The 12685-nt window shown below is 45.5% G+C and overlaps 1 protein-coding gene across 1 annotated transcript in view; it reads left to right on the forward strand.

Moving 5' to 3' along the window:
• Positions 1-4349: 4349 nt before the first annotated feature.
• The window catches only part of LOC147706590 (V-set and immunoglobulin domain-containing protein 10-like), a 190073-nt gene continuing 181737 nt past the window's right edge, over positions 4350-12685 (forward strand). The window contains exon 1 of the mRNA XM_086933083.1: positions 4350-4621. Coding sequence (XP_086789209.1) covers positions 4462-4621 — 160 coding nt within the window. The 5' untranslated portion in view covers positions 4350-4461. The remainder of the gene's footprint in view (positions 4622-12685) is intronic.

The following is a 12685-nucleotide window of genomic DNA, read 5'->3' on the forward strand; positions in this document are numbered from 1 at the left end:
TCGCGCAGATGTTGTCGGACACTAGACTTCTGTGAGATGTTGGAAAGAAGTCTGGCCGCTGCGTTCTGTATAATCTTCTTCCAATTCGTCCGGGGAAACCTTCAAAATAGTCAAAGAACTACTCAAGGTACCCTCTAGCCCAATTAGGCAGGAGAGCACTGAATTAAGATGAAACCAATTAGCTGACTTTTTTTACACTAAAATTCAAAAATGTTTAGACAGTCTACCACATAGTGAGTCAATTTCAGATTCCTATTAACATGCTGCTCTTTCTACTGGCCCTTTACTTGATTCTTTTACCCCTATATCCAGGGAAGACTTCTGCAAAGCCCTGTTCTCTTTGAAAAGTGGCTCCCCGGCCGACCCTATGCCCATGTATATTTTCAAGCGGATTTCAGATGTAATGGCCCCCCTAGCCACCGAACTTGTAAATACCTCCCTCATCCGTGGTGTGGTCCCCACTAGCTTGAAGCAGGCCAGGCTAAACGCCCTCTTGAAAAAAACAGGGCTTGATCCCTCCGACCTGCTCAATTTCTGCCCAATATCGTTGCTACCAGGCCTCAGTAAAATCACGGAAAAAAAGGTCAACCAGCAGCTCTCCTCCTTTTTGGAAAATAACAAACTGCTGCGTAATTCCCAAACAGGCTTTCGCCCGGCTCAGGGCACCGACTCTGCCCTGATAGCGGTAGCAGAAGAGGCAGGGTGCATCTTGGATTCAGGGGGATCCGCAGTTGCGATCCTCCTGGATCTAAGTGCAGCTTTTGATACGGTGGACCATGGAATTTTAATTCAACGCCTCGTTGAAGTGGGAGTCTCAGGCCTGGCCCTGCAAAGGCTCTCATCTTTTTTGAGCAATCGATCTTTTCAGATCTGGGAAGGCTCTGCACTCTCTAAATCTATCCCCCTCCAGTGTGGAGTTCCCCAGGGCTCCTCATTGAGCCCTACTCTTTTCAACGTTTATATGGCCCCACTGGAGGATGTGGTTAATCCCTTCGGGATTAAAATAGTTACCTATGCAGACGACACCCAACTAGTCGTCTCGCTATCCCAACAAGAGAGGTGCTCGGAAAATCTATTTGCCTGTCTCTCGGGAATATATTCCTGGATGACCAACTAGCGGCTCAAACTGAACGGAGCAAAAACAGAGCTCATGCTCCTGGGCCACCAATTAACATCCTTACCTAAGTCCATCTGGCCTCCCTGCATGGGTGATATCCCTGCCCCTAAAGATGAAATTAAAAGCCTTGGGGTATGGTTCGAGCAAGACCTGACCTTTAGGACACAAGCAAAGAAAACAGCAGGTATTTGCTATGGCTTACTTTGGTCTGTGCGGAAGGTCCTTCCACTCTTGCCTTTTCAGTCTGGGAAGCTGTTAATCCAGGGGCTAATATTATCTAGACTGGATTACAGCAATGCTCTGTTCCTGTCAGCATCCGAAGCCACCATTAACACGCTCCAACGTGTTCAGAATTCAGCAGCTAGGCTGCTTACCGGCTCCTCAATAAGAACTTCGGCTAAGCCGGCACTGAGATCTCTTCACTGGCTGCCGATTCGTGAAAGAATAAAATTAAAATCCCTGTGTATAACCCACATGTTACTTCAGGGGAGGGGGCCCCCTATCCTCAGGTATCTTATTCGCCACTACAAGTCCTTTCGGTCTCTCCGTTCTGATTTTGGAAACTTGGCCACGGTCCCCAGAGTGAGGAAGGCGCGCTCTGGGGGACGACGATTTTCGGTCAACGCGGCAACACTTTGGAATACGCTCCCCGCCATGATTCGAACGGAATTTAGCCATCTTAAGTTTCGAAAGCTCCTTAAAACTTTTCTTTTTCCCAATGAGCCCTAATTAACGGTACCCTCTTCAGTTCTCTGCTCTTGGTTCTGTAGCGCTGGGACGCTCTCAGGCAGCCATGCTCTTTATAAATCAAATTTCATTTCATTCCTTTCATTTCGTTTGGTTAGGTAGGCCGGAATGCCAATGAACAGAGCATTCGCGTAATCGAGGTGGGAAAGAATGAGTTCCCTTGCCACTGTTTCTTTGGCTGTCCTCAGAAGTAAAGGAAAAAATCTCCGAAGAGCTTTGAGAGTCCCGAAGCAGCCGCAAGTAAGTTTTTTTATGTGCTCATCGAATTTTAGTTTTTCCCCGAACCAAACCCCTAGATTCTTTGCAGGTTTGCCATTGGCATTAGGGGGTGGTAAATCCGACGGCCACAGGGATTCTCTAAAGTTAGGGGGAAACTGCCCATAGAGTAAGATTTCCGATTTGTCTTCGTTGCATTTTAGCTGGTAAGAGCAAGCCAGTTGAAGACTGAGGAAAGACAGGCCTGGATCGATGAGGTGTCCAGATCCATGCTGGGTCAAATGAATAGCAACTGCGTGTCATCTGCATAGGCTATTATTTTAGCGCCCAATCCCTCAGCCAGAGAGATCAAGGGGGTCAGGTATATATTAAATAGCAGAGGACTTAAAGTGGACCCCTGCGGCACCCCGATCGAAAGGAGTTTAGCCGAGGAAGAATATGGGGTAGCCACACCTGATGCGTCCGATTATTCAGAAACGAAGTCAACCATTTTAAAGCAGAACCAGTGATGCCAATGGCTGTCAGCCGGGTGAGCAGAAGCTGATGGGGTACCGTTTCAAAAGCGGCATATCGTGCTGATTAGCCTCCTTGATCTGGCGAGCTTCAAAGAAGCACCTGCTTTTGGAATGCAAATCTGGCTCCCCTCACAGGAGAGGAAGCCACCCCCCATCCTGAGCCCTCTTGGGACCTGGACAGGTGGAAAAATTAGCTAGCCAGGTAGGCATGCCAACCCCAGAATAGACACGAAATTTCAGAAGTAGACATCTTTGTGAAGGCATACTTAGGAATTCTGGTACAGGGTTATGCCCCCTTCCTATAGGAACCGGTCATATAGGGGGCCTAGTGACCCCAAGGGTCAGTAGCCTATTGGCTGCTACCCTACACTCCACTGATGCCCTTAAACTCAGAATTTAGCTGAGCTCTTGGCACCAGAGAAGCACATCCTGATGACCTATGAAGAGAGAGGACACCGAAGAGCAAAAAAATCAGAAGAAGACCAAAGAGAGTATTTGACTTGGTCCCAGTCCTCCCGGCCTGTCGGCAGCCGTTGTAAAAAACTGTACCGAAGTTGACTCATCCAGCAGCTGTGACTCCAGAAACATGGAAGGACAGCCTGCCTTCGAAAAAGACTCAAGACCTCCTGTGAACAGTGGCCCTGTTCAAGAAGAAACTCCAAAGAAGAGACTCTGAGGCCTCCTGAACTGCCAAAACCCGACACCTGACACAACCACTGCACCCGTCCACTCTGACTCGAGCTGAAGTGGGCCACCAGTGCCAACAAGGTTCCCCAACCCTCCAGAACCCTAGTAAATGTGGTTTCTCCCCTCATGGACTCCCTGACTTCTCCTTCAGCCTCTGCACGGAGCCCCTCCTGACTGACTGCTCGGTAAGAAAAAAGCGATGCTCAAAGTCACCTCTCCATCCAGCATCCCTGGGCCTTGGCAAAGAGGACCAAGGACGCACCCCCTCCCACCCTCCCCACCCCCCCATACCTGAGCATCCTAAGGCCCATTTAAACGTATTGGGCTCCAAACTCTGATTTGCACGCTGCAACCGGCTGCCCTCGTACCGCTTGTGGTGTACTTTTGATGCTGCCTTGTACCTTGCTCACCTTAACTCCTGGATATTGAACCTGTAAGTCACTGTTCTGTACCTGTTTGCAGAACTTGTACTTCCTTCCATAGAATAACATTGTAGAACTCAGAAATTGCACTGTGTCCACTTTTTAAAATGAAGCAAATTTCTATTTGAAAACGTACTTACCTGAGCCATTTTTCTCTGATGCCTAAACATATATAAAGATATTTTTTATTTTTATAAATGTATATGGCTCTCCTTCTTGAGTCATGTATGCCATTTATTAATCACTGTGTCTATTTGGAAATGTATCGCACTCCTCTGTGTTAAGCCTAAGATTGCTCGACCACACTACTACCTAATGGAGCACTCTGGGATTGCATAGCAAGCCCCTGTCCACTAGTAGAGAGCCCCTGGACTCTTTACACACTATATCAAATTATTGCTATATCTATAAAGAGCCAGCTTCCTACATGGTGAACATGCAATAAAAGGCCTTTTCTTACAATAACAATAAGCCTAAAACAGTAATTATCGGAATTTTAATCACACGCTATTCATATCAAGCTTTTCTTTCCTTTTGAAACCTTGGTAATAAAGTGCCTTTGTATTTGATGCATTCATTTAGAATATATTTAAAAACATAAAATGTTTGCTGCAAATTTTAAATTTAAACTTTATGTCATCTAGAAAAGCCTTCCCTGAAAATAACTTCAGGATTGGACTTGAATGGATATAACTTGACCCTAAAGTGTGAGACCCAGAACCAGACAGTGGAGAGATACCTGTTTCTTAAGGATAACATGACCATCACCTGTGACCAGCAGCGCGTCACCTGCACTGAAACCAGCCCCTTCCTGCACTTCCAACCATTAATGACATCTGACAATGGGACCTACACCTGTGGAATATACAACCCAGCCAGCAACGACACCAGCCAACCCCTGGAGATCAGGGTGAAAGGTGAGGCCATGTCTTATATTTATATAATATCATGTTCTCGTACAAAGGGCATCTGACATTCAAAGACGGTTAATGATTTGGAAACTGTAGTACACAGGGGTGTGTGTTCGTATGCGTTCATATTGATGCTATATTTGTTCTATTTTGACTACAATTTGCAAAAACCATTAGCAATGCCACTATGTCTGGTCTATGAATGCCCTGTTAAGCCAGACCTAAAAATCCATCTAGGTTAATGACTGCGCTCTTCCCATCTGTGCTGCTGTCTGAGAAAAGCATCATCAATTATCTGGTTATCTAAGACACTTTAATAGCATTAGTTTGAACCCCTGAACGTTCAATCTTGGGCAGCTGGAGAAATAAACAAAAGCTGTCCTCCACACAGCTGAGTGGAGGGAAAGCACTTTTTTGCGGTGGCACACAACGTCTGCCCAATCAAAACCTGTACTCCTGATTCCCAGCATGTGGGTGGAGCCAAAGCCCTCTCTAGGGATGGTTGTATAATTGTCTGGGGACAGCTGCGCTGTGAAGCTAGACCATAATAAGGGTTCATGTATTTACAAGCTTTGCACTTCAGTTCATGCTTTCAAGTGTTAGTAAATCACAAACTTTCATACCCTGGCCATTTTTTGCTAGCAATTGCACTATTAAAAAATATCTGGATAAGTATAAACTATTCGGTGTTGTGCAAGACACATTCCCGCCTGGTTGTATGTCCTTCAATTGAACTTGTCTCTGAATACCTGGTTGGAAATAATGGTTAGTGCGGAGCAAACATGGCATCTACCTTTATGTCATCTATTTCTATAATGTAATTGGGAATTTCCTTCATCTGTATCAATTATTTGCAAGATACTTTTGTCACATACATCAGATTCTTTGGAGCTTTTACACTTTTTCCCACTTTTCTGGTACCTACAGAACACAACAAAATGCCCCTTCTTGCCACATCCCTTACACAGTGCCTTCCATGCTGGGCAATCATTGCAGTTGGCCACTTGCGAAGCGTTGCTCTTTGAAGCTATGAAAATTAGTTTTAAATATCTTCTTTTTCTTCTCTTTCACAGCATTTATTTCCCCCTTATTTACAGATGAATTGCTTTTATTCTCAACTTTGAGGAGCATATTATCAAGCCTGGGCGATAAAATTATCGCTGCTTTATCGGCAGGAAACTGCCGATAAAGTGGCGATAATGGGCTTGGTAATATGCTCTATGTAATTCCAATCGAAGCCCATGTTAAATGTGAAGGACATCTAACATGAGTTTCGATTGAATGCCATAGAGCATATTATCAAGCCCATTATCGCCACTTTATCGGCAATTTCCTGCCGATAAAGCGGCGATAATATTATCGCCCAGGCTTGATAATATGCCCCTCAGTTCTTTCGCTCAACACAGCGTGTGTCCCACTTGCTTTGAAACTATTAACACTTCGTATAAGGGGGAATCATCCTTGAGCCACAATTCTTCATGTATTCTATCTATGTTGTTTAATGAGAACTGATTAAGGATGTGTTCATCTAATGAAGCACTAAACGTACACGTTGCTTACGTTTTCTTCAGTGCTTCTAGGCTCTCACCCTCTCTCTGGCTCCTCGTACCTAAGTGATATCTTTGTGGGATGGTGCTTATTCTAGGTAGAAAGTTTTTATCCAATTTCTTTACACATATTTCATAAGCATTAGAATCTTATGCTTCATCCTCAGATAGATCAGGTAGGTGTTCTAGTCTTCACCCCTCTTGGCAGTCACCATAGTGCCTTTGGCAACCGTAAGAATCTGTAGAGTTGCTTCGAATGGTAGGTGGAACTTTCCTCCTTGTACCTGTCCTTTATGAAAACCTGATCCCCTGGGTAGATGGTGTGATGTCTGGCTCGCCACCAGCATAAGGCATGGGCAGCGTTGTTCATTCACTAGGAGTCTGAGTTGTTCGGCGGATTAAGGAGCTTCACCCACCTGAAGTGGTGAGCAAGGGTGTCTCGTGTTGCCTAGCCGAGGCTCTGGCATCCAACCACCTCTCCATCAGCCTGAGGCTATATCGGCATAATGTGATGATGTTAGATGTTATGTGCCTGGAGTTAATCGGCCGACTCCCGAGTGTTAAAGGGTGGCACATGATCAGAGCGGATATCTTCGATTAGATCATAGGTGGCCAAGATTTTTCTACCTTAGGGATGACCACCGATTCAGATGTGGATGGCACTATTTCTACTTCTGGGTACAGGGAGAAATCATCTATGCGGATACGCATGTGTGAGGCATCAGGGAGGCTGCCAAAATCCACACTGGCTCTTTCCCATGGGCTGGTCGGTCCTTCTTCAGGGCTAACCGGTGCTGGAGGCTCTTGTTGGCCTGCTGTCAGTGCAGTCTTTTACGATTTCCTTGACTTGTTGGTCCAGGCTAGAAAAACATACTTTGCTCCTAAGCCTGCTTTTTGGATTCCACTACCTTTGGACGACCAAAAGAATGGGTCGGTGTCTCCAACCGTATGCCATCACCAAGCGTTCCTGTCGAACATGTTGTACAGAATGGAGCGTACTTTTTCTGCCTGGTTTGTAGAATGGCAGCGAAGGGTGTTCCAATTCGCAGTATGCACTGCAGTGATGGCGATGTGCAGGCAGCCTTGCACCATGACTTCCACGAAATCTGACAAGGACAAGGGGAGTGGCTTAGATCTCTCTAGGAGGAGGTAGACGTACTCTACGGTACCTAGGGCTTCTCTGGCCTTTGAGGGGTTAACTGGTCGAACATGGCGTGCTGAGAAGTCTGCTGAATTACTGGTGCCTGGTCAATAATCGATAGTAAAGCTGAACTCCTATATTTGTAGGATCCACTTAGCTTGTCTGCTGAACCTTTGAACAATGGAATTAATGGTTTGTGGTCCATATGGATGGTGGAAGGGTGGTCATATAGGTACATGTAGAAGTGGAAATATCTGTGGTGGCTTACAATGACCTCTCTCCATGACCTCTCTCTCTCTATCTGAGAGTATCGTTTCTTGGTTGGTGTAAGCGCTCAGCTCACTGATGGAAGGGGGGGCCGCTTTCGATGTCAATCAATCAACAAACTTTATTTGCATTAAGAATGCATAAAAGTACTTAGAACATCATACAAAACAGTTGATTATGCATTACATTTACCTTTAAGATCATCCAATCTGTAATTTGATTAAAAAAATAAAACCCTTTAAAATATAAAATATAAAGCAAGCCTCGCCACATAGAGCTAAAATCAGTTGCATCTTGGGAAAATATCACATTATACCATAATTATTAATAAAACACATATATCAAGGTTCTGAATGTGCTTAGCTGTTCCCCTCTTTTTGGATGTCACTTTTGCTGGGTCAGGCCAATATGGCCTCCAGGGAACTGGTACCCAAAGAAGATGATGCTCCTCAGTAGAAATGTTCACTTCTCTCCAGGAAGCATTAGGACACTGTCTCTCAGACTGGTGAACACAATGCAGAGGCAGGTGAGACACTTTTTTTTAATTTTTTTTTTTGTTTTATTATTAATAAATTTTATAGAGCGCGTAGTCATCCATGAGTATCCCAGCGCTAGGAACAGTAAACCTGAGGGTAGTGAGGGGCAAGGGGGTGTGGTAGGGATTTATGGAAACTTGCACCAAGATGTCATCACTCATGTTTAGCACCCCTGGGATACCGGCCAACACTTCCTTGATAATATGCTGGAAGATTTCAGCGGATCTTAAAATGCAAAAGTTTAGCTGAGTGTATCCCCTGAGGCCCACGTGGGTAGAGAAGGTCGTTATCTGAAGCTAGTTTTGCTGTAGTGGTATCTGGTGACAGCCTGAACTGAGGTCTATCTTGGAGAACCACTTGGAGCCAGCAAGCTACTCAAATATGTAGGCTATGGTCGGGTGATATTCCCTCTTGATTGCCAGGTAGGGCACATGCATGTCAACCCAGATCCCCACAGCTTCCAGCTTTTAAGACTTTTGTCTACTGCAATGGAGTAGACCCACAGCGTAAGTTCTGTTACCTTCTCAAATGTGGCAGTTTCTTCTAGGCATTTCAGTTCCTGGTCCACCTTTGGCCAAAGGTAAAATAATGCTATCCACCTGTAGTGGAGTGCTACCAGTTAAATTGACATGTCGGTGTGCAGTTGGATGGATTTATCCTTGAGGCACCCAATTCGATCAAGCAAAAGGACAAACTCATGCGTGAACTTGATGATGTCACTGGCATGAATGTTGAAAGTGAAATGCACTGCTTTGAGTTAATGTGCGGTTTTGCAGCTCATAAGGAAACCAGCACCACCCTGGCTTTGGGGGAGGTGCTCTCATGGGTGACCAGCATGAAAGACTCCAGAAAGCTGCAAGAGCGATCAGTTTTCAAAATCATACACTTTGGCCTTGGTGAAGCGAAAGACGGGTGGCTTGGGCATGATGTAGTACAGGTCTGTGGCCAATAACTGATGGAGGCCCCGTGTCTATCACGGTGATGAGTGGCTGACCCTGAACCTTGAGGAGGCCGGTGGGCGCGGATCTTGGTGTTGTGCGTGTCGTTCAACACACTGGTCGACGTGGATGACTTCTTCCTCACAATCATCAATGTCGATCTTCACGGGTGTGCCAGGATGTGTATCAACAGAACGAATGCTGTGTTTTGGCTGCGCTTTTCTTCAGGTGGAGCGGCACACTTTGGAGAAGTGGTTCCGTTTTACATATGCAGCTCACTTCTTACCCCACGCTGGGCAGTCTCCTTGGTAGAGATTTTGGCCTCCACACAACCGGCATGGTCGGCTGACCGCCTCTGGCTTTGCTTTCTGGGTCTCATTGTTGAAGGTGTTGATGGGTTCCTCCTTGATTGGTGACTGTAGAGCTGTGTCCTTGTGCGCTGCCCTTGCCTTGTAAAGTTCCTTGGATTGCACTAGGGACAGAATATCTCTCACCGACATGATGTGCTCTTGAAGGATGCGTTCTCAGACTTTCATGGATGCAAACACCTGGATGAACTGTGCCCTCACCTCCTCCTCCTAATCGGGTAGAGTGCAGGAGATGTGCATGCAACACGTCCACCGACTCGTCTGATTTCTGCTGAGCTTGTCGAAAGCATAAGCATTCGTAGTCAGGATCTGCAAAGATTTAAAGTGGGTGCAGATGGCATTCCCGAGCATATTGTAAGTGCGAGGCACATCCCCCTCAAAGACAAACTTGGAGATTTTGTGCACATCGGCTCCGCCCAGGTGTAGAAGCATAGGCTATTGCCTCCCATCCTCGATGTCCATGGCGTCAAATAGGACTTCAGGCGCTCCACCTAGGCTACCAGGGGGTGGGTTGAGTTGGTGGGAGGCTGGTGACAAGGAAGTGTTCCAATGAAGGAGTCATCTTGGGTAGTGGCTCACCTGGTCTGATGCGTGCAGCCTTGCTGTGTACTGTTCCACCCTCAGCAGGATGCGGCCAGGGAGCGAAGAACCTCCGGGCAGGAGCAGGACACTAGGGCGCAGCAGTAGGCGTGTTGTGCAGTCACCTGGAGGTGCCAGGTGAGGTCTTTGTGACTCCTGGCCTTGAAAACGCATGTGGCACAGCGCGAGGGTTGCCTCTTCCTGAACAGGGGCGGCTGAGGGAGAGAGCACATGGTATTAAGGCCTTGTGTGGGTGAGCAGACATCTCTCTGGGTGTGCACTGCGGAGACCAGCTGTGGTCCTGCAGCACCTGTGGCGAGGCAGGCGCAGAAGAGGTGAGGCCACTGCCTGGCAGTTTGCTCCAGGGCCGGGGGAATGGGCTGTCCTTGGGGCAGCCGTGGTGGGCGCTTTAGACGGTGCAGTGGCGTAACAAAACCTGATGGGGCCCCCCTGCAAAGTACATGGAGGGGGCCCCCCACTCAATACTGACGTCGCTATGAAGTGTCATGAAAGTGGCATGTGAAAACTGAGTGCACATGCATAGAAATGCACAGTTTATTTTGTAAATCCTTCCCTACTCTCTAAAAGTAGCCTAGAAATTCTCATTAGTACAGACTTCAACAGCCACCGTGATATGTTTTTAATCCTGAGTGTTAATGCCTGATTTGTTTTTTTCTAGACCAAGGACTCTTAACATATGACATCTATTAGTATCGATGACAAACAAGTAACTCTGACTCCTACATCTTTTAGACTACATTGTCTTATGTAACAAATCCATTATGTTGTTTGTAAACACTTGTATGATTTATTGCCTTTGCATAATATGTGTGCTATGTAAAGCGCTCTGTCACCCTACATGATAAGAAGTACTTGTTGGCCTTAATGAAATCACAGGTAGTGACATCATATGACCTTTGATTGAATTTTCTGAGGAGACCATGTCACAGGACCTTAACTCTGGTGACATCACAATAAGTGACATTACTGGAGTTCCATAACTGCTGTCTGATTATATAACAACCCAACATATACATGTCTATTTTAGACACCACATATATTAGGGTAGTGCATGATCTCTGATAGTTGTGGGGCAGAATATTAGCCCTGAATTGTAGTGACCGAGTGAAGCATGCAAGACAGACATCTAATAGGGTTCGGGAAGGCTGCCCCTGAAAACATTGGGGTCAAACAGTGCATTTTAAAGGAACCTTTCACATAACTTTTCTACAAAGCAATAGTCTCTGAAAGGACACGTTAAATACCCAAGTCCTCGAATGGCGTGCCAAGCCAATGGAACCAGACATTCCCCTGGAGTTGACACCCTTTTTTCAAAAAGGGTGATGGTATGCCCTCATATATATAAAAAAATACCTTAATTGTGCCAGGACCAGCATTTTCTAGACCAAAAATTACAAACAATATATTAGAGGCAGAATTTTTGCTATTAATGCCATCCCTATACCATGAGTGACACTTACATCAACAATTACCTCGGTATGTCAGGGCCAGCATTTTGTGGTGGTTCCCCCTTTCATGCACCCCTGTTTCCTCAAGTATGCCAGCTACAGAGTTTTTCACTCCGTGCCCTATATGCCACCAATTACCTCTCATATGCCAGTACCAGTATTTTATCATTAAGTCAAGAACTACCTCCAGAACTAATTACCTCCAGCATGTAAATAGCACTATTACACTGTTATGCCGACACCTACCTCCAGTATGCCACTACTTTCTCATAGATGCCTGTCATGCTAAGAATTGCCCCCAGTATGCCAGTGCCAGCGTTTAGCCATGAGTGGCTCCATCGACAATTCCCTTCAGTATGCCATGGCAAACAGCAGACTCACAAGCAGATTATCTCAATCTCAATCATGCTCACTTATGTCCACTTACTCACTTATTCATTTTCACCAAATTGCACTCTCTCATTCATTGTCACTCACCATCCTGCACACACTCTTACTTCCTAACTCTCACTCACTTTCACTTTTCACTCGCTATGACTCACACATTCACAGTCACTCAATTTTCACTTTCTCTGTATGACTGAGTCATACTTTCACTCAGCCATTCTAAATCGTTTTTTTCACACCTACTTACTCATGGTCTCTCTCACTCACATTGATTCTCACACTCTCTAGCACTCCCTAACTCATTCTCTCACTTGCAGTCACTCTTACTCAGTCTCGCTCAGTTTGACTCACTCATACACACTGACACTCATACAATGTCACACACTACCTATCATTAACTCTTGCTCTCAATTACTCTCACATTAATGATTACACACACAGACACTCTCTCTCACACAAATACTCTCTCACCCACAAGCAGTCACACAACATTCATGTAAAAACATTTTTACCTACCTTAGTTGCCAGGAAGGTCCCATTCCAGCTAATTGTACTCCATCTTGTATTACACTAATAGTGAATTACATATTGTTATTCACTATTAGTGTAACAAAAAAATTGTAGAAAATCAGGAGAGTAAAACCCCAACTGATGCCATAAGAACAAGCAGCTCCTGAGTTCCTGGCACAAATTTTGACATCTCTGAGACCAGAGATCACAAAGCACAAGCATGAGCCAGGTCTCACTGCTGCAACTCCTGGTGACCCCTAAATGATGTGCATGTGATAGATAGATAGATAGATAGATAGATCGATAGATAGATAGATAGATAGATAGA

Source organism: Lissotriton vulgaris, chromosome 7, assembly GCF_964263255.1.
Source record: "Lissotriton vulgaris chromosome 7, aLisVul1.2, whole genome shotgun sequence".
Taxonomy (NCBI): domain Eukaryota; kingdom Metazoa; phylum Chordata; class Amphibia; order Caudata; family Salamandridae; genus Lissotriton; species Lissotriton vulgaris.